A 23325-nucleotide genomic window follows, 5' to 3' on the forward strand; every position below is an offset into this window, starting at 1 on the left:
CATATTTTTTAAAATTTAGAGTACCCAATTCATCTTTTTCCATATTAAGGGGCAATTTAACGTGGCCAATCCACCTACCCTGGACAGTGGGTTGTGGGGCGAAACCCACGCAGGCACGGGGAGAATGTGCAAACTCCACACGGACAGTGACCCAGAGCCAGGATCGAACCTGGGACCAAGGCGCCGTGAGGCAGCAGTGCTATCCACTGTGCCATCGACCTGCCCTCTGATCCCCTTATTAATCAAGAAATCCCCTTATTAATCAAGAACACCAGATTTGTGCTTGAGGTGATGTTACCCACAGGGCCTACAGACCAAGAGCTGGAAGGTGGAATTAGACAGAATAGTTCTTTCTTGGAACATAACAAGGAGCAGGAGTAGGCAATTTGGCCTCTTGAGCCTGCTCTACCGTTCAATACGATCATGGCTGATCTTATCATGGCCTGATCTTCATTGTCCTGTCCGTTCTCCCCAAACCTTCAATCCATTACTAACTAAAAATCTGTCTAACTCCACCTTAAATTTACACACTGTCCCAGAATCCACCGCACTCTGGGGTAGTGAATTTCACAGATTCATGACCCTTTGGGAGAAACAGTTTCTCCTCATCTCTGTTTTAAACGTGCTACCCCTTATCCTGAGGCTCTGACCTCTTGTTCCAGAATGCACCACAAGTGGAAGTATCTGCTCCACTTCTACTTTATCCATACCTTTTATCATCTTATATACCTCAATTTGATCTCCCCTCATTCCTCTGAACTCTAGAGTATAGGCCTAAACTGCTCAATCACCATACGACAAACTCTTCATCTCTGGAATAAATCTAATGAACCTCCTCTGAACTGCCGCCTATGCTACTACATCTTTCCTCATATAAGGTGATCAAAACTGTGCACAATAGTCCAGGTGTGGTCTCATCAATGGCTTGTACAGTAGCAACAAAATTTCCTTACTGTTATACTCTATTCCTTTACCTATAAATGCCAACATTCCATTTGCTTTCATTATTACCTGCTGTACCTGCATGCTAGTTTTCTGCAACTCACGCATGTGGTCATCCAGATCCCTCTGCACTGGAGTACCCCGAAGTCTCTCTTCATTTAAATAAATTGCCTTTCCATTTTTCCGACCAAAATGGATGACCTCACACTTGTCCAAGTTAAACTCTATCTGACACATTTTGGCCCACTCACCTAATCTATCTATATCCATTTGTAAGGTTCTTATTTCTTTATCGCAACTTACTGTCCCACCTATTTTAGTGTCACCTCAAATATGGCTACAGATACTTCTATCCCTGTATCCAAGTCATTAATATAGATTGGGGCCCAAGGATCGAACCCTGTGGCACCCCGCTAGGTATATCTTGCCATCCAGAAAAAGACCCATTTATCCCGACCTGTCTGTCAGCCAGTTATCTATCCAAGCTAATAAATTACCCCAAACCCCATGTGATTTAACCTTGTGCATTAACCTTCTGTGCAGCACCTTATCAAAAACCTTCTGGAAGACCAGATATTCTACATTTACAGGATCTCTATAATCCACTTGGCTTGTTACATCTTTGAAGAACTCTGGCAAATTAGTCAAACATGAGTTACCCTTCATAAAATCGACGCTGATGGATTGCGATTTAATTTTCCAAATGTACTGATATTACTTCTTTAATAATGTATTCTTTTTTAAAATATAAATTTGGAGTGCCCAATTATTTTCTTTCCAATTAAGGGGTGATGGTAGCATGGCACCGTAGCACAGTGGTTAGCACTGTTGCTTCACAGCGCCAGAGACCCGTGTTTGAGTCCCGGCTTAGCTCACTGTCTGTGCGGAATCTACACATTTTTCCTGTGTCTGCGTGGGTTTCCTCCGGGTGCTCTGAAAGATGTGGGGCGAGATTCTCCGCAAATGCGGAGAGTCGTAAAGGCTGCCGTGAAACTGGCCGTGTTTCACAGCAGACTTGACGCACGTTCCCGGGACCAGATTCTTCCCCCCCCCCCCCCCCCCCCCCCAAATCGGGGCTAGGAGCGTCACCCCGGGAATCACGGCGTCGCGGCCTTAACGACCATCGTTAAGGCCGTGCGCCAAGATGACTTGCGGCCGGCTCCAACCCGCGCATGCACGGGTGATGTCATCACGCCATTGACGGGACCCGCGCATGCGCAGTTCTGCATTTCTCCACCGCTGCCCGACAAGATGTGGCGGCTTGATCTTGTCGGGCGGCGGAGGGGAAATAGTGCGTCCCTTTTGGACGCAGGCCCGATGATCGGTGGGCACCGATTGCGGGCCTGTCCCCTCCCGAGCACAATGGTGGTGCTCCCGCCCCAAACGGGCCTCTGTATGCCCCAAATGGGCATCCAGCGCCCGTTTTTACGATGGCAGCAAGCAGGTGTGTTTGCTGCTGTGAAAAAACGGGCGTGAAGGCCCGGCTGCTCGGCCCATCGGCCGCGGAGAATCGCCGCTCGCCGTAAAAAACGGCGAGCGGCGATTCATGACGTGGGTCAGGTGAGGGGGGGGGAGAATAGCGGGAGGGCGTGAAAAATGTCGGGAGGCCCTCCCGCTATTCTCTCAACCGGCATGGGCAGCGGAGAATCGCGCCCGTGCTGTTAGGTAATTTGGACATTCTGAATTCTCCCTCCGTGTACCCGAATAGGTGCCGGAATGGGCGACTAGGAGCTTTTCACAGTAATTTCAGTGCAGTGTTAATGTAAGCCTATTTGTGACAATAAAGATTATTATTATAACCTGCACATTTTGGGTTGTGGAGGTGAAACCCACGCAGACACTGGGAGAATGTGCAAACTTTACATGGCGAGTGACCCAGGCCGGGATTCGAACCTGGGTCCTCAGCGCCTTAGGCAGCAGTGCTAACCACTGTGCAACATTCCACCCCCTTTAATAATGGCTTCTCACAATGTCCCAACAATCAAGTCAAACTAACTGGTCTGTAATTTCCCACTTTTTGCCCCTCTCGTTTTGAATATGCATTTGAATTAGCAATTTTCCAATCCACTGGAACCTTTCCCCTGTTCAGGGAATTTTGAAATATTAATAATAATAATCTTTTTATTATTGTCACAAGTTTTTCGGGACTCATGGGAGGAAACCCAAGCACCCGGAGGAAACCCACACAGACACAGGGAGAACGTGCAGACTCTGCACAGACAGTGACCCAAGTGGGAATTGAACCCGGGACCCTGGCGCTGTGAAGTAACAGTGCTAACCACCATGCTACCGTGCTGACCGTATAACCAATGGATCCACTGTCTCCCCTGCCACTTCCTTTAACACCCTAGTACGTAGGCCATCAGGCCCTGGGGTCTAGTCTGCCTTAAATCCCAATAGTTTGTTGAGAATTTTATTTCCCTACTGATGCTGATAGTTCTAAGTCCCACCCTTCCTATCACCTCTGAATTCTATAGCAATGGTACTAGTGTCCTCCACCTTGACAACTGAGGCAAAATATTGATTTAGCATCTCCGCCATTTTTATATTACCCACTATTAACTCTCCGGCTTCATCTTCCAAGGGACCAACATACACTTTAGTGACTCTTTTCCTTCTATGTACTTGTCGAAGCTTTTGCTATCTTTTTTGATATTTTGCACTAGCTTTCTAATTTACCTTCGCTCTTTTTATTACTTTATTTGTCACCATTTGTTTATGTTTGAAAGTTTCCCAATCTTCCAGCCTGCCACTGGTCTTTGCAACATGGTATACCTTAGTTTTTGCCTTTATGCTGTCCTTCACCTCTTTGCTTAGCGATGGATGATTTTTTTTACCCCTACTACCATCTCTCTTTCTCTCTGGAATATATTTTAGTTGTGAGGAATTGAGTAACTCCTTAAACAACTGCCATTGCTCATCAGCTATCCTACCGTTTGGCCTTTCTTCCCACTCTACTAGGACCAAATCTGTCCTCATGCCTATGTAATTACCTTTGTTCAATTCCACAACGCTTGAGGTACTCCACTTTCTCACTCCCAAACTGAATTTTGAATTATATCATATGATGGTCACTATTCCCTTGAGGATCCTTAACTATGAGGTCTTCAGTTAATTACTCCTCCTTTACACAATACCAAATCCAGAGTAGCCTGCTCCCTGGTTGGTTCCACAATATATTTTTCCAAGAAACAATCTGCAACACATTCAATGAACTTTCCCTCGAGGCTACCGTTGCCAATTTGATTAATCCAGTCTATGTACAAATGAAAATCACCCATGATTATTGCCGTCCCTTTCTTACAAGCCCTCAGCATTTCCTGGTTTATACTGTTCCCCACTGCGGAACTACTATTTCGTGACTTTTAGATTACTCCTGCCATGGACTTGTTCCCTTTGCTATTACTTAGGGTATGGGACGGGGTCCGGCACATGGGCCGTTGCCTCGAGCATCTGCAGACACTGCTGCTGCCACCCCGGGGCCCTCCATTCTGCCACTGATCCTCCCCACCCCCTATCCGGAACGCCCTGCCCACATAATCCAGGCCGCAGCGGGCCCCCCTCACTGAGCCCCAGACCTTGTACCTTGGACACCTACTAGATCAGCTGGAGCGGACACTGACCCCCTCCCCATGGCACACATCCACGCGCCGGCTGTGGGCATGTCCCTAGCGCTATGTCCCATCCCCTGGGTGTTCGTATGTTGGCTGCTGCGTGTGTGCTGTTGCCTCCCGCAGTGTTCTGGCACACTGTCCAGGCTTTGCGGTCTGATTGGGATGCTAGGCAATGACTCCTGCATGCTACATGGCCTGTCCACACAAGAGATTCCACTTGGGTTGTGTGAAGTGCTCACTTAACTATGATTGCCAATCTATTCCCTTGAGGGTATAGCCTTCAGCCGCGCAGCCAGAGGCCGTGGCAGTTAGTGTGGGTTATGGGTGGTCCGGTGGTAGACTGGCAGGGACAAGGATTGTCCTCGGACTGGCTACAGACGATCCAGGGGTTGGCATGGTGTTGCAGCGAGCAGGTGGACCACCCCTGTGGAGGGTCCCCTCGTCCCCAGCCGAGGGTCCCCCATCCCCCACTGAGCACGGGGGCAGCAAGCCCAGCGTCCCCGAGCTCTTTGCCTGTGGCAAAGATGGCTACTCACTCCCTCGGCTCCCCACAGGAATCCTTCCTACAGGTTCACGTTTTTAAAAAGGTGTACTAATCGGCACTAGCATGACCACTTGCTAGGAAGGCCGCTGAATGACGGGACGCCGTTGGATGAGGGATGGCTCTCGTTAAATGTATGGAAATTGGGCTTAAGAGGTGATAATTGGTTTCTTGCCACTCTATGGCAAGATTCCGATTTCGCCAAGGGGAGCGGCCCGGTTGTAGCGCAAATTGTTTGGTGCCTGGCGCGGTTCCTGTTTTAGACTTCTCCCACTATTCATCGGCCTCGTTTCGCATGAGCTTGAGTGTAACGAGGCCGGAAGACCGCGCCCAACATCTCTAAAGTCAGATTATATAGCGGTTATCACATTGTTATAATAGAACCTTGCTGTGTCAAATTTGATTGTTGGATAGTTCTGCATTACTAATTTGTAGGTGCTTTATTAACTTGAAATGCTTTGCGACACCATGAGGTGATGAAAAACAAGGGGCTGGATTCTCTGTTTCAGCGTTGACGCCAGCGGAGTATGTGTGGTCTTTTATGACCAAAAGTTCTGCGTGAAACCCTCACTGATTCCGGGACTGGTGAGGGGCTAGCACAGGCGCTGGGTGAAACTCCCGGCTTCCGCAATGAAAACAGCCGGAGAATGGCTGGGTCCCTGGCCATGCATGCGCATGGCTGATGATCTGCAGCGGTCGCGCTGTACAACCGCCTGTCATGGGCGGACCCAACCCACCATCTGCGAACCTACAGCCCACCCCCTGGCCACCCCCCACCAGTCTCCCCAGCCCTCGCAGAACTCCCCGGCCAGCGACACGGATCCTGGCCTAGTATGGCGGTGTCCACAGCTGCCATGCCGGGTTCCCACATAGCTGAGACCACACTTGTCCCGTGCCGTCGAGAACTCGGCCCATCAGGGGTGGAGCATCGCGGGAGGGCCGGATGATGCTGTGGCACCGCTGTTGCAATGGTGCACGACTCAATGACACCATTTCAGAGGGGGCAGAGCATGGCTGACCGTGTCAAACCGCCCCGGTCCCGATTTCGGCGTCATAGTCGATTCTCTGCCCGATTGCCGATTTGGCGTCGGGCAACGGAGAATCCGGCCCAAGTTCTTTAAGAAACATTTGGGCTGGATTCTCCGTTCCCCCAGAAATGTATTTCTTGGCGGCGTGCCATTTGCCGGCGGCGGGATTCTCTACTCCTGTCACTTGTCAATGGGAATACCCATTTAAGCCACCACATGTCACTGGGAAATCTGTGGGCGGGGGTGTGCTGACAGTGAGAAAAGCGAATCCCAACAGCTAGAGAACTCCAGCAATTCTAGGAAAGGTACTTTGAGAACATACAAGTGGGAAAGACGTGGAATTGTTGTTTGGCAGGGTACAGAAAACAAAAATCTTGGAAATGTTTGGAAGCTACAAAATGTTTATATATATATATATATTAAGAGATTTGTAACAGTTACTTATGCATCTCCCAAAAAAATTTAAAATGGGCATAGTTATTTTGCTGCTTTATACCACAGGACAAATTATGTGATGCTTAATGTTTCCTATGTCACAGTTGGCTCATGTATCTGTTAACTGCTCCTAAATTTATTGGTAATTAAAGTTTAAAAAAACTTCACTGCTTTATATGAGGAAAGAAAAGTGGTGGCGAGATTAAAACTGTATGTGAATCTGTTTTTTAGTGAAATTCATAAACCATTCTCATGGATTGAATGACAAACTTGTGAACTATTCAGTATGTAATTTAGGAGCCTTGAAGATACCCTACCTCTGTGTAAATTGCTCTACTGTCTGCTTGAGAGTAAAGATTTTGATTTCTCCAAGGAGTTTCAGAAATTTGGCTGGAAAACAAAAAGAGTGGGTGATAAAATCATAACGTTTGTGACTGACTGTCAGAGAGCTAATTATATTATAACTTAACCAAAAGAATGCTGTAAATACACACCTGGCAGGTTTTTAAGCAGAAGAGGCAGGTATTGAGCAGAACAATTCTTTTTTTTTTTAATATGATTTTTTTCTTAATTTGATCATCTTTTCTTTGTTCACTCTCATTGTTGGCAGATATTATCACCCCAAAAGCTGGAACTACTAAAAGCGCAAATCCAACAAGAGTTAGAGGCACCTATGAGAGAACGCTTCAGGAAACAGGAGGAGGTGGGAATGAAGAGAAGAAGCCCATTTATTATCAGAAATTTTGTTGGAATTACTGAAATGATTTGTTTCTTTGATTAATGTATAAAACTCGAGATCTTTCAATGTTTTAGGAAGCTGAAAGATACAGAGCAGAATACAATAAATTGCGTTACGAATACACTTTCCTAAATTCAGAGCTTGAGCATCAAAAGGAAGAGTACAAGCAACTCTTGGATGAGAAGATGATCCGGTTTGAAGCTGAGGTAAATCTTCTGCATGAATAGTTCGATTATGAATTCCTCCTTTGCTCGGTCATTTAGTTTGCTTCAGGTCCGATTGTGAATGCCGATCATGTTGATCCTGTAGGATGCGTTGATACTCCAGGATTCAGCCACTGAATTCTATTCCTGACTGCTGAAAGTTTCCCATGCTTTTTCCTCAATATCAATTACCTGCATGAATAGTTCTGTGTGTTTTTATTAAACTCTTCCCTTTTAGATTCTCCTTTGTTATGACAAGCAGAGAAGGATTTATTACAGGGCTATCTATCTGTGAGCAGCTGTTTCTCCCCTTAATAACTTAATAAGCCTCAGCACATACTGGTATGTGATGCAAAACAAGGCCAGCAGTGGGTTCAATTCCCGTAACAGCTTACCTGAACAGGTGCCGGAATGTGGCGACTAGAGGCTTTTTACAGTAACTTCATACTTGTGACAATAAAAGATTATTATTACTTAGGAACAGGAGTAGACCATTCAGCCCGTTTTGCCTGCTCAGCCATTAAATATGATACTGGCTGATCGGGCAGGTCAATGCTTTAACACATTATCCCCATAACCCTTTATGTATGTTAATCAGATATCTATCACTCTCTACCTCAAACATACTCAATGACTGAGATTCCACAGCCCTCTGGGGTAGAGAGTTCCAAAGATTCACAGCCACATGTGTAAAGAAATTTCTCCTCATATCGGTCCTTCTCATCTCGGCCCCTGGTTCTGGACTCTCCAAACAAGGGAAATATCTTGCCTGCATCCAGCTTTGACAAAGGGTCATCTGGACTCAAAATGTTAGCTCTTTTATCTCCCTACAGATGCTGCCAGACATGCTGGCATTTTCTCTTTTGGTTTGCCTGCATCTACCCTGTCTATTCCTTTAAGTATTTAGTAGGTTTCAATGAGGCCATCTCTCATTCTTCAAAACTCTTGAGAATGTAGGCTCAGTTTGCCCAATCTCTATTTATTTATTTAATTAATTAATTAATTTTCCCAATTTAGCATGGCCAATCCTGCACATCTTTGGGTTGTGGGTGCAAACTCCACACGGACAGTGACCCGGCACCAGGATTGAAGCTGGGTCCTTGGTGCCATGAGGCAGCAGTGCTAACCAGCGCGCCACGGTGCAAATATTACATTTGATCCTCACATCCAAATCATTGATATATATTATGAACAGCTGGGACCCAAGTACTATCCTTGCATTACCCAACTAGCCACAGCCTGACAACCTGAGAATAACCTGGTTATTCCTGTTCTGTTTTCTGTCTGTTCGCCAATCCGAAATCCATGACAGTAGATTGCCTCCAATCTCAGATACGTTTACTTTGCGACATGCATCGACTCCATTGTTAATTTTGTTAGTAATAGCCTCACAAAGCTCCAAGAGGTTCGCTACCCCGTTCATAAACCCATGCTGACTATGCCCAACCAGATTTAGATTGTCCAACTGTCTGCTTATCACATCCTTTATTATAGATTCCAGCATTTTCCCTACTAATTCCCTGTTTTCTCTCCCCTTTCCTTGTGACATGCAAGAAAATGGAGGGTTATTGTTTAACAGACTCAACTATTTTTATAAGGTTGCAGCTCTCTAATCTATAAATATTTTCCCTTTTTATATTTATCTTTATATTTGGATGGATTTGTTTATTGTCACGTGTACCAAAGTACAGTGAAAAGTATTTTTCTGCGAGCAGCTCAAACAGATCATTTAGCTCATTTAGTGGTCACAAGAACTTTAAACGAGCAAATGTTTGCCCGGGCGGAAAGCTATATCAACTTTGACATGGACAAAGCCCAGCAAGGTGCCCAATCATAAGATTCTCCACCATTGCCGGGAATGCCCCATGTCCAGGGGCTGATATACTGCACGCATGTCGCCTTGCGTTCACAGGGCCATCTGGGAGTGCCCTACGTTAACAGGAAGGGGTTCCATTCCCTCCACATGCAGCTCGTGTATGACCACCAAATGAAGATCATACATGTAGGTGCACACATCCCAGGGAGTGTCCAGGACAGCTATATCGTGGGGTAGCCGGTTCTTCCTGGCATCTTCCAGAACCACCCCAGGATGGGCACGCGCTGAGGACCTGGCTAGCACGGAGGCCAGAGACCAGATACGACAAGGCCTATGTGGCCACCTGGGCTGTTGTTGGGTAGTGTATCGGTCTGCTCATAATGCGGTTCCAATGCCTCGACTGCTCCGGTGGTGCACTCCAGTACACCGCCCGGAGGGGCACCTGCTTTGTGGTGGTCTGCTGTGTCCTCCACAACCTGGTACAGCAGCGGAGTGACGAGCTGGAGGTTGGGGATGAGAAACATGTGGCCACCCCGAGAAGGAGGACAAGGATGATGAGGCGGCACTGGACCAGCAGGGGCTGGAGGACGGGTCTCAGAGAGGAATTGGAGGATTGCCTGGAGGCTACAGGACAGACGGCAGCGGTGAAAGCCCGGCAAGCCCGAAGGTCACGGGAGGCCCTCGTACTCGCCCGCTTCACATAGGACGTGGCCTGGTCCATCATCGATACCTTACCCACCCACCCTCCCAGGATCTGTGTCACATCACTCCAGGGCGCTGGGACTGTGTCGGCATCATCTACGGGTCACTGTCGAGGGCACGGGGGTGATGATAATGCACAGAGAGCCGAGTGCCGGTGCTCCTAAATCTATGCCACAGTCTGACCCCTGCCTGTCTGCTGAATGCTCGCTCACACCCATCTGCAGATGGAGTGCCTGGGAGAGGGAAATGTCTGGAGAGATGGGCCAAAGGTTTGGAGGTTGGCCCGCATTGCGGAGGAAAGTGATAGAGTTGTTATACTGGTAGTGCTCAATTGTTTTTAATGTGTCACAGGCGTCCAACAATTCCCCACTCTTCCGATGATGCTGCTCCACTCCCCCTTACACCCTACCTACCACCCCCACACCCTCTTCTCCTGATGATCAGTGATCATCAACGTGCTTAACCTTCCGAGCTATGCCGCTACATCTAGGTGTCTCCCCAGGATGGACATTTGAGGTGGCAGCAGCCAGCTGTTTACCTCGCCCCGTGGCCTTCAATGCCTCTGGTCGGTGTCCTCTGGGGTCGGAAGGCCCCAGCACACTTGTTGATGGCACATGGACAGCCGTGCCGCCCTATCCCGTGTGCTGGCCTCACCAGAAGGGTGGAACCCGGGGAACTGGTGGCCACCATCCTCACTCCATGGGACGGGGGTCAGGGTTGGCACCCAGCGCCCTCTCTTCCCGCTTGGCGCCAATAGGGCCCTGGGCTTCACCTCTGGACGGAGGGACAGCTGGTTCGAGCCCCGGATACCCCTACGTCATCTGGCTCTGCCAGCCCTGGCGGCTCCCCGATGTCTGCACCAAGGTGTCAGTGCTCTCGGTGATACTCCTCAGCGATTGGGACATGCTATGCAGTGCCTCGGCAATGCCCACCTGTGACTGGGACAAACTCCGCAGTACATCGGCCATTCTCATATGCGAGTGGGACATGTCCTGCAGCAGATCAAGGTCAGCCTGGTACTGGGTCACATCCCCCAGTGAGTCGGACGTTCTGCCGAGATCGTCAGCCATGCCCGTCACCGACTGCGCGATGCCTTGGACACGTTCATCCATGCTGCCGACATCGTTCACCAGGCTCTCCACTCCAGTTGTCACCCTAGCAGTGTTGGCCTCAGTGCCACGCATTGCCGACGCCATCTCCTGAACCCATTGCCTCTGGGGCTCCTCCAATTGGCTATGGACCTGCTGGTATGGCGCTGACACCTCCCTCTTACTGTCCCGGTTGCACCCTCACATCACCTTCAATTCGGGGTAACCCTGTATCAGAGTCTCAGTATCAGGCTGAGACCCAGCTGGGTCCTGGGGTCCAGCAAAACCCCGAGTGCTGTCTCGCCTGGAGGTTCCTGCCTCCACCTGATGTGCATCAGCAGCTGTGAGGTGCTCACCAGATCGTCCCCCAGAACCCTGACAGCTAACATTTTCCAGCAAGGGGTGTGTCTCTGCGCTGGTGAAGGGTGTGGATGACAGCTGTGACACGTCGATCGTGGCTTCCTTGGAACTCTCCTCTGAGGTGTTCTCCTAGGAGGCAGGAGAGGGGGCCACCCGGGATGGGCTGGCACCGTCGGTTGGAGGACTTGCGGGGGAATGGACATGGGGTCAGTGGGAGAAATGGGTCAGTCAGTACGGCAATAACAACTGGCGTTTGACAGGCCTTCTGGGTGGGGCCCGGTGGATCCTCACATCTACGGCTTCCGTCAACCTCTGCATTGGTGACCACTCTGTCCTCGGCCACCCACGTCACCACCAGGGCCCATTCCTCGAAGATGATGAGGATCCGTATGTCAGTCTGGGCCCTGCCAGTCTGGGCCCTCTCCTGACGATTGTGGGAGAGCTTCTCCTGCGGGCACACAGAGAGGGCATGATTAGCCACACATGTGGTTCACAGTGGTCGGAGGTGGGTTATGTAGGAAGAGTTGGGGGATTAAGGGGTGATTGGGGGCTGTGTGGAGGGTTGGGGGGGGGGGGGGGCGCCTGTGTGGCAGCGGAAAGGTCTCGGGAGTGGGGGTGGTCGTTGGTGTCAACTCTCCCCATGCTGCCCTGTGTAGGTCATTGATCTTCTTAGGACACCGGAGGCCAGTCTGCCGGGTCACACATCCCGAACTTGCAGCGGCCGCCCCCTCGTCCCAGGTGACACTGGTTGCCCTGTGCCTCACCCTCTGGGAACAGGTCATCACTCCTGGCCTCCATCGCACCGAAGAACCTCCCCGTTCTGCATCCCTGAATCTTGGGGGCCGGTATTCTCGGTGCCATGGCTGCGAGCTGTGTGGGCCTGGCTGTGCAAGTGCTGCTCGACCTTGTTAGCAGGGGGCTGGCGAGTGTGGCCCGGCAAATCGGATGGCGTGCCTTCATTTGCGGCAAGAAGCTCGTGGAGCCTTGTTAAGTGGACCAATTAATGTCGACTAGTGTTGCCGGCCTTGCTGGGCCGATTGGCGGGAAACTCGCGGCAGTTCCCACTCACTACTACACTTAGAAATCTTTCCAGAGAATCGCACCCAGCGTACCGTACTAGAGTTTTAGCATTGGGCAGAGATAATTATGCAAGCCTGAGGAAAGAGGTGGCCCAAGTAGACTGGGGATAGATAATTGAGGGTAGAACAGTTGAGGAGCAGTTGGTGGATGTTCAGCGATATATTAAATACCACTCAATTAAAGCACATTCCTGAGAGGAAGCGGAATTGTAAAAGGACTGTAAAATTCCATGACTAAACAAGGAAGTCAAGGAAGGCATAAAGGCAAAAACGAGTGTATACCATACTGCAAAAGCTAGTGGTAGCTGGAGGATTGGGAAAACTTTAAGGTTCAGCAAAAGACGACTAAAAATAATATCAAAAAGAGCTAAGATGAACTATGAAAGAAAACTAGCAGAAAACATAAACACTGATACCAAAAGCTCCTGCCAGTGTATGTTGTGTGGTGTGCTGATGTCCGGTCTTGAAGAGGGAGGCTATTTCACAGCTGCCTCTGGGTTTTCCTGGGTTTAGGAAACACCAGCAATGGAATAGAGCTGAGAACTGCGGCCTCTGGCAGGTTAGTGCATTTTGCAGCACTCTTTGTGGCAGTGATGAGCAGGAGTGCTTCACCAACTCCCATCTCTCACCTCCTCCCTCTCCACACCCAGCCCTGAAGGATGCCTTCAGTCTTTTTGCCATTTGAGGCCTTTCCTCCCTGCCAAGATCAGCAATCTCATCTTTGAGCTCCTCCAAACCTTGCTGTTACTGGACTCTGTTAATCTGGCCAGCTGCCCAGTGGGAAATGAAAGAAGAAAATGAATTTAAGGTTTTGTCATTAAATTTGTCAGAATCCCCATGACCACAGCCTCTCTGGATTCCTTATTCTCCCCACCCAATTCAGCTATTCTGCTCCTCTGAACCCTAGTACCCTAGACCATGACCTTGGAGGATAGTGAGAACGTGACCTCGGTAGATAGCTCGACTATGATCTCGGAAGATAGCGAGACCTATGACCTTGGTAGATAGCGAGACCATGATCTTGGTAGATAGCGAGACCATGACCTCGTTAGATAGCTAGACCATGACCTTGGTGCATTGCAAGACCATGACCTCGGTGGATTGCGAGACCATGACCTCTGTAAATAGCGAGACCTGAGCTTGGTAGATAGCGAGTCCATGACCTTGGTAGATAGCGATACCATGACCTCGATAGATAGAGAGACCATGACCTCGGTAGATAGCGAGACCATGACCTCGGTAGATAGACAGACCATGACCTCAGTAGATAGGGAGACCATGACCTCGGTAGATAGCGAGACCATGACCTCATAAATAGCCAGACCATGACCGCAGTAAATATTGAGACCATGATCTCGGTAAATAGCTAGACCATGACCTCATTAAATAGCGAGACCATGACCTCGGTAAATAGAGAGACCATGACCTCGGTAAATAGCGAGACCGTGACCTCGGTGGATAGCGAGACCGTGACCTTAGTAAATAGCTCGACCGTGGCCTCGGTAGATAGCGAGACCATAACCTTAGTAAATAGCGAGAACACGACCTTGGTAGATAGCGAGACCATGATCTCGGAAGATAGCGAGACCATGACCGCGGTGGATTGCAAGACCATAACCTCACTAAATAGCGAGACCATGACCTCGGTGGATAGTGAGAATGTGACTTTGGTGGATAGCGAGACCGTTACCTCGGTGGATAGCGATACCATGATCTCTGTAAATAGCTAGACCATGACCTCGGTAGATAGCGAGACCATGACCTTGGTGGATAGCTAGCCGTGACCTCTCTAAACTGAACATTAAGTTTGTTGCATGACATTTTTCCCAAAGGTAGCAGAAAAATTCCATTTATGCAATAGCCATGCTATACTTCTAAACGTGGCTAAATAACTGTTGGTTAATAGTGATAGCTGTTCAAATCTGTGTATTCATACATGTATGTTTATACACTTTGTTATGGGCCAGGGTTTAGAGAACTCTAAAGTATATCATGGAGATCACCTGACCCACGACCTTTACTAGATTGTGGTATGGGGAGCACACGGCCCACTCTACAGGTGTGGTGCAGCAGAAATCTAAAAGTATTTTTTAAAGCAAAACAATGTTTATTCTATGAAGTCAGTTAACCTTTTTAAAAGATACAGTGAACATCTTAGCAACCAACAATTAAAATACAACCCCCAAAGAATACAACACTCTTAAGTAATCCTTAAACTTTCCTTTTAACACCCATAAGACAAAAACCCTTTTTACAGAAGCACATCAGGTTTAGATTCTCCACTGAGAGCAGTTATCACTCTGAATTCACCAAATGATCTAGAGATAGTCTTTAGATGGCAGAGAGGTCGAAATTACACCTTCTTTGGATGGCTGCAACTCCAACACTAAAACAAAACTAAAAACACAGACACACCCAAGCTTTTTCTCAAAATGAAAGTAAAAAGCAGCGCCACAGCTCAGCTCCACACACACTCTGACATCACTGCAGCCACTTGAGCAGACAAACCTCTCTTAAAGTGATATTCCCATGACAGCTTTTTACCGATCTTCAGTTACTTAGGATTGCAAAAAAATACAATGTTACTCGTGTCATTAACTTTTGATTTTTAGATCTCTGAAAATGGAACACAGATGCACTTTACAATTTAAGTTTACCATCTACAAAATTGAATCAGTCCCGAATCTTATATAGATATTCCCATCTGCCTAACCAAAAAACAAGCAAGTTTGTCAGATTTTCAATGGACTGAGATGCATTTGTACAGTAAGGAAGTTTATTTCCAACATTTAGGTTCTTGTATGCCAGTGACATGGGTAGCTCGGTAGCACAGTTTCTTCACAGCTCCAGGGTCCCAGGTTCGATTCCTGGCTTGGGTCACTCTGTGCGGCGTCTGCACGTTCTCCCCGGACTGCGTGGGTTTCCTTCCGGTGCTCTGGTTTCCTCACTGATGCTCGATCAATGACTCCAGAAGCGAGATTGGATGACAATTGAAGGCTTTATTGGACTAGATGTTTCCTCCAGCAGCGCAGGTACAGAATGCAGCAGCTGGGGAGACACAGACTCTTATACTCGGCCTTACTGGGTGGAACCAGCAGGCAGGCTTCACCAATGATCTTGCTGTCTCAGGTACCTCCCACACCAATGGTCTTACAGCCTCAACCTGGGTACCGTAATACCCCTAATATCGACTACCACATTCAACCCCTGTTTAAAAAAAGAGTCCGGCGGGGGTGGTAGTCTTGCATTATACAGTGGTAGAGGTTGAGATTATGGTGGTACCTGTCGGTGGTACAGTGTTCTGCCTTGTTACATGTCACAACTATTTACAGTATTTACGTACATGTCAAAATGAAGCAATTAGTCGATCGGGGGCCTGGTCGTCCCTCTCAGTGGACCCTCTCGACCAATGGGTCCGACTTGTGCGCCCGCACGTGTTTGCGGAGCAGGATGGGTCCGGGAGCTGCCTGCCAGGTTGGGAGCGAGGTCCCGGAGGAGAACATCCTAGGGAAGACAAGGAGACGTTCATGAGGTGTTTCGTTTGTCATGGTACACAGCAGTGATCGGATGGAGTGGAGTGCATCGGGGAGGACCTCCTGCCAGCGGGAGACTGGGAGATTTCTGGACCGCAGGGCCAGTAGGACGATCGTCCAGACCGTTCCGTTCTACTTGCCCGTTTCCCCGGGGGTTATAACTGGTCGTCCTGCTCAAGGCAATGCCCTTGCTGACCAGGAATTGACGCAGTTCGTCGCTCATGAAGGAGGACCCCCCTATCGCTGTGTATGTAGGCGGGGAAACCGAACAGTGTAAAGATACTGTGGAGGGCTTTTATGACGGTGGCTGCGGTCATGTCGGGGCTGGGGATGGCGAATGGGAACCGGGAGTACTCGTCAATCACGTTCAGGAAGTACGTGTTGTGGTCAGTGGGTTGGAGGGGCCCTTTGAAATCCACGCTGAGGCGTTCAAAGGTACGGGAAGCCTTTACCAGGTGCGCTTTCTCTGGCATGGAGAAGTGCGGCTTGCACTCCGTGCAGATGTGGCAGTTCCTGGTGGCGGTCCTGGCATCCTCGATGGAGTAGGGCAGGTTGCAGGTCTTGATAAAATGAAAGAATCGAGTTACCCCCCGGGTGGAAGAGGTCCTCATGGAGGGCCCGGAGTCAGTCCACTTGTGCGTTGGCATATGTGCTGCGGGATAGGGCATCAGGAGACTCGTTTAGCTTCCCGGGACGATACAAGATCTCATAGTTGTAGGTGGAGAGCTCAATCCTCCACCGTAAGATCTTATCGTTCTTTATCTTGCCCCGCTGTGCATTATCAAACATGAAAGCAACTGACTGTTGGTCAGTGAGGAGCGTGAATCTCCTGCCGGCCAGGTAATGCCTCCACTGTTGCACAGCTTCTACTATGGCCTGGGCCTCCTTTTCAACGGAGGAATTGCGTATTTCTGAAGCATGGAGGGTGCATGAGAAGAAGGCCATGGGCCTGCCCGCTTGGTTGAGGGTGGCCGCCAGAGCTACGTCGGACGCGTCGCTCTCGACTTGGAATGGAAGGGATTTGTCGATTGCTTGCATCGTGGCCTTTGCGATGTCCGCTTTTATGCGGCTGAAGGCCTGACGTGCCTCTGCCGACAGGGTAAAATCGTGGATTGGATTAGTGGGTGGGCCTTGTCCGCATAATTGGGGACCCACTGGGCGTAATATGAAAAAAAATCCCAGGCAGCGTTTCAGGGCCTTGGAGCAGTGGGGGAGGGGAAACTCCATGAGGGGGCGCATGTGTTCGGGATCTGGGCCTATAACTCCATCATGCACTACGTAGCCGAGGATGGCTAGACGGTCGGTGCTCGACATGCATTTGTCCTTGTTGCAGGTGAGATTAAGGATTTTTGCAGTATGGAGGAATTATTGGAGGTTGGTATTGTCGTCCTGCTGGTCGTGGCCACAGATGGTGACTTTGTCGAGGTACGGAAACGTGGCCTGCAAACCGTACCGGTCAACCATTCGGTCCATCTCCCGTTGAAAGACCGAGACTCCATTTGTGACACCGAAGGGAAGTGGTAGAGCCGCCCATCTGCTTCAAATGCAGTGCATTTGCGGTCGTCTGGGCGGATGGGGAGCTGGTGGTAGGCGGATTTGAGGTCCACCGTGGAAAAGACCTTGTATTGTACAATCTGATTGACCAAATCAGATATGCGGGGGAGAGGGTACGCGTCGAGCTGCATATACCTGTTGATGGTCTGACTATAATCGATGACTATCCTGTGCTTCTCCCCGGTCTTTACAACAACTACTTGAGCTCTCCAGGGGCTGTTGCTAGCCTCGATAATACCTTCTTTCAGTAGCCGCTGGACTTCCGACCTAATGAAGGTCCGGTCCTGGGCACTGTACTGTCTGCTCCTGGTGACGATGGGTTTGCAATCTGGGGTGAGGTTCGCAAAAAGGGAAGGCGGGTCGACCTTGAGGGTCGCGAGGCTGCAGACAGTGAGGGGGGTTATAGGGTCGCCAAATTTAAAGGTTAAGCTCTGGAGGTTGCATTGGAAGTCTTGCCCTAGGAGCGTGGCAGCGCAGAGGTGAGGAAGGACACAGAGTCGGAAATGTTTTAATTCGCTTCCCTGGACCGTGAGGTTAGCTACGCAGAACCACTTGATCTCTGCAGAGTGAGACCCGGAGGCCAGGGAGATTCTTTGGTTAACTGGGTGTATGGGAAGAGAACAGCACCTTACCGTGTTAGGGTGTATGAAGCTCTCTGTGCTCCCGGAGTCGATCAGGCAGGATGTTTTGTGTCCATTGCTGAGCACGGTCGTCGTTGCGGTCGAGAGCGTTCGGGGCCGAGACTGGTCCAGGGTCACCGAGGTGAGTCGTGGTAAAAGTTGAAGATTTTCCTTGGGCGGTGTGTGGTCATCCGAATCGGGGTCCTGAGACTCCAGCCAAGATGGCGGCACCCACGGGTCACACATGGCTGGGGGTGTGTAAGGTGGCGGCGCCCATGCGCCGCATGTGGTCCCTGGGGAACAAGATGGCGGCGCCCGGGGCCTGCATGTGCCTCGGGAAAACGAAGATGGCGGCGCCTGCTGCCCGCACGTGGCCCATGGAGAGAGTTGTGGTGGCGGCCCTGGTTCACCCCCAGAGACGGCGGCGACCGCCCAGGCCTGGCATACCGCCACAAAATGGCCCTTTTTGCCGCACCCTTTGCAGGTGGAGGAGTGGGCCGGACAGCGCTGCCGGGGGTGCTTGGCTTGCCTGCAAAAATAACAGCGGGGACCCCCGGGGTTGCCTGGTAGCCACGTGGCACAAGCTTGTGGGGGGATGGGGGATGCATTGGGGTCGGCCGTGGGTGGGTTCCACGCTGCCCAAGGGGCTGCCGCGTGGTCGGGGTCGTATGCGCGGGCGTTTCAGGGGGCTACATCCAGGGAGCTAGCAAGGGCCCGTGCCTCTTTAAGGCCAAGTGTCTCTTTCTCTAGCAGCCGCTGACGGATTTGGGAGGACAGCGTACCTGCAACGAATGCTTCCCGGATTAAAAGTTCTGTGTGGTCGCTGGCTGAAACTTGCGGGCAGTCACAGTTCCTACCTAGTAGCAGAAGCACACTGTAGAATTCCTCCAGCGATTTCCCCGGGATTTGTCGCATTGTCGCTAGCAGATGTCGGGCGTAGAACTGGTTTACTAGGCAAATGTAGTGTCCTTTCAATAGGGCCATCGCCGCCTCGAAATCATCCGCATCCCCGATCAGCGTGTGGATCTCTGGGCTCACCCTCGAGTGGAGAACTTGCATCTGCTGGTCCTCTGTGGGTGTAGTCGTGGCCGTCCTGAGGTACCCGTTGAAGCACGCCAGCCAGTGTTTGAAAGTTGCCGCTGAGTTTGCCGCATGGGGGCTGAGTTGCAGATGCTCCGGCTTGATTCGGAGCTCCATTCTTTAAAATCTAGTCCAATAAATTGATGCTCGATCAATGACTCCAGAAGCGAGATTGGATGACAATTGAAGGCTTTATTGGACTAGATGTTTCCTCCAGCAGCGAAGGTACAGAATGCAGCAGCTAGGGAGACACAGACTCTTATACTCGGCCTTACTGGGCGGAACCAGCAGGCAGGCTTCACCAGTCATCTTGCTGTCTCAGGTACCTCCCACACCAATGGTCTTACAGCCTCAACCTGGGTACCGTAATACCCCTAATACCGACTACCACAATCCAAAGACGTGCAGGTTAGGTGGATTGGCCATGCTAAATTGCCTTTAGTGACCAAAATTGTTGGGTGGGGCTACTGGGTTATGGGGATAGGATGTGGGTTGGGTAGGGTGCTCTTTCCAAGGGCCGGTGCAGACTCGATGGGCCAAATGGCCTCCTTCTGCACTCTAAATTCTATGACATTAAATAATATCAAGGGACCTGGACTGAAATGAGAGCTGTACATATTGTCATTTTTAGAATATCAGAGGATAAGAATATAAGAAATAAGAGTAACGTTGGGCCATTTATCTCTTCAAGGCTGCCTCGCTATTCAATATGATTATGTCTAATGTTCTTCCTACGCTCTCCTTTCTGCACTACACCCTTAAGGCTTGATTCCCTTAATATTCAAAAATCTACTGAACTCTTTTAAATATACTCAATGACTGAGCATTTTAGGCAGAGAATTCCAAAAGTTCCCATCCCTTTGAATGGAGAGATTTCACCTTATCTAGTCCTAAGTGGTCAATCTCTTCTGCTGTACCTGCATGTTTGCTTTTTGTAATTTGTGTAAAAGGATGCCCTCTGAATACTGACATTTGGTAGTCCCTCGCCATTCAGAAAAAAAAAATCTGTTTTTCTATTCTTCCTTCCCATCCGGATAACTTCATAGTCTCTACAATGTATTCCATGTGCTTGCCCACTGACTTGATCTGTCATGCCTTTTCGTGGTCCTTTTTGAGTCCTCATGATTTACTTTTCCACCTAACCCAGTATTGTCAGCAAACTTGGTTAGATTACTCTCAATTCCCTCATCTCCATCATTGATGCAGATAGTAAGTAGCTGGGATTGCTGGGACCACATGGAAGGATTTGGATGGGAGATTTTGGGTGCAATGCTGCACCAGAAAAGCAGCTCACCGCAGCACAGCAGGGTGGTACCCTGGCACTGCTGCTGCCACCTGGGCACCCCGGCACTGCCATCCTGGATGCCAGCTTGGCACTGTCAAGGTGCCAAGCTAGCTTTTTCCTGCGAGGTGGTGATCTGGCCCTGTGCAGGTGTTTGCGGGGGTAACCAAGTAGAATCTCCCATAATGTGTTGGAGCTTGGGGAGGGCTATGGGGTCACTTCGAGGGCTCCAGATATCGGGACGCCATTTTAAAAATGTTCCACACTGAAACCTCCTATCTAATGTGAATGCCATTTTCTAACATTGTGTTTCTCTGTGCTGCAAGTTTTGCGAAACACGTGACTAAACGCGCTTGCTATGGGACTTTGTTCCCATTTAGTTAAATACCTCCCATTTTAAGTTTCGAGAACCAGTTAGATATAGCACGAATGACAAGGGGGATCAAAGAATATGGGGGGGGGATTAGGTTAGTGAGTTGGATGATCAGCCATGATCACAATGAATGGCTGAGCAAGCTTGAAGGGCCGAAAAGCCTCCTCCAGTTCCTATTTTCTATGTTTCATAGAATCAGAATTTACAGTGCAGACGGAGGCCATTCGGCTCATCGAGTCTGCACTGGCTCTTGGAAAGAACACCCTACCCAAGCCCACACTTCCACACTATCCCCATAGCCCAGTAACCCCACCCAACACTAAGGGCAATTTTGGACACTAAGGGCAATTTAGCATAGCCAATCCACCTCATCTGCACATCTTTGGACTGTGGGAGGAAACCGGAGCACCCGGAGGAAACCCATGCAGACACGGGGAGAACGTGCAGACTCCGCACAGGCAGTGACCCAAGCCAGGAATCAAACCTGGGACCCTGGAGCTGTGAAACAATTGTGCTAACCACTATGCTACCATGCTGCCCTATGTTTCTATGTTCTTTGGCTGTTGTCCGAATTTCCTGTTCACTTTTCAAATTTGTCCGGTGCAATTTCAGAAGTGAGGTCAATGAAACAGCTTCAGCCATATCTAGGTGTCATAACCGTTTAAGATTTTAAAAGCAGATAACCATATTGTGACTGAGAACTGAGAAAACCCAGAGAAAAGTTGACACATTGCAGTTTCCAAATGAATCAATTCTTTGATTTTGAAACCAAGAGTTTGAACTCATTATATTTTGGTGCTACAAATATTAAGCTTGCGGGCAGTTTGTTGTTTAGTGTAAGCATCTACAATTTTCTGTTTCATTGTGGCAAGTGGGTGGGTCGCCAATACGTAGAATCTAAATTGGTACAATTGGAGCTTGATCTGCGGGCATATTTACACCTGGAGCATAAAGTCCGACCTCCACTTTGTGCTTTCCCACATTTTTGCAGTTGAGATTGCAGTTTGGTTCATAACACTTTGTTGTGGCAACACAGTTGGGCAATTGGGACTTCACCCTGACTGTTCAAAAGATCATCCCGCACATTTGGATGTGATCAGGTACCATAGATGACTCTTCTGTGCTCATGCTCAATTTGGTGTTGGGAAATTGTGTCAAAGGGGTTGTGGCACGCCATATTGGTCCTTGGGGTGCTAAGTCTGATAAAAGAAGAATGGCAAGACCCTGCTGGTGGGAAGGGAAAAGGAAGAACAATAAAATAAACACAATTTTTTGAGATGCCGAGGAGAGAGACTAGGAGGGTCATTGTTGGTGAAAAGGAAAGATCTTCCTGGAGCGAAATGGAGAGGCACACCCACAAATAAAGGGAGGGTAGAAAAAGCTATAGAAGGCTTTTGTGGGAGGGAAAGAAAAGGAAAATGGACAATCTATTTTTGTAGGGAAAGCACAGGTGAGGAAAGGCGAGTGGGAGGGAAAAAACTTGTCATTTTAGTTTTGATCCTTGCAACCAAAGTGTCTATTCGTCACTAACAGGAGAGATGGACATGTTTCCAGCTAAGTGTAGGATGGGGTCAGATGTCCGAGCTGTGATTAAGATTCGTATGTCTGGGTAGGTGCTTCACCTGCTGGCGACTACAGCCTGGGTGAAGGAGGCTGTGGAGAAGGTGAGAAGCAGAGCAGTGAGATGGATTTGGTAAAGTACTTCATCTTTGAGCATTAAGGGGATGCACAGTGGCGCAGTGGTTAGCACTGCTTCAAGGCGCCGAGGACCCGGGTTTGATCCCGCGTCATGTCTGTTTGAAGTTTGCACATTCTTCCCGTGTCTGCGTGGGTCCCACCCCCACTACCCAAAAAGAGGTGTAGGGTAGGTGGATTGGCCCGTGCTAAATTGCTCCTTAATTGGGCATGATGTACATTGCGTGGTCACAAACGACCTGGACACTGAGGAAGTGGAATCCACAAAACTGCGCCTCATGCTCCCATGGAGAGTGCAGAGCCACCTGGGTGACACCTTGCACATGGGGCATGTCTGCTATGCAGCGTAGCCCATGCACTGGTGTCTTGGCTCGCCTGGTCCCGGTCCAAGTTGATGTGCATGTGAGCCCTCATAAATAGAGCATCTGTGACCTCCCTTCTGCTCTTTTGACTGGGATATGGCGCATAGGTCACCCATGCAGCCCTGAAATGAGTGATTATCATGTGACACCAGCAGCGAGGGGCCGGGACAATCTGAAAACGTGATCCCACCGGTGAGAATTGTGTTTTCTGATTCTCGCCCAATTTTCCGCCCGCATCTCCGTTCCTGTTGACGGTTAACGTGGGTTCAAATCTACCAC

General features: G+C 49.4%; 1 protein-coding gene across 7 annotated transcripts in view; it reads left to right on the forward strand.

The window, feature by feature from the left end:
• cep83 (centrosomal protein 83) overlaps window positions 1-23325 on the forward strand; it is a 126764-nt gene that overhangs the window by 18251 nt on the left and 85188 nt on the right. For all 7 annotated transcript variants that reach the window (XM_038810950.1, XM_038810947.1, XM_038810948.1 and 4 more), the window contains exons 4-5: window positions 7171-7263; window positions 7374-7505. In XM_038810950.1, the coding sequence (XP_038666878.1) occupies window positions 7171-7263; window positions 7374-7505 (225 nt within the window). The remainder of the gene's footprint in view (window positions 1-7170; window positions 7264-7373; window positions 7506-23325) is intronic.

This window comes from Scyliorhinus canicula, chromosome 11 (assembly GCF_902713615.1).
Source record: "Scyliorhinus canicula chromosome 11, sScyCan1.1, whole genome shotgun sequence".
Classification (NCBI taxonomy): Eukaryota; Metazoa; Chordata; class Chondrichthyes; order Carcharhiniformes; family Scyliorhinidae; genus Scyliorhinus; species Scyliorhinus canicula.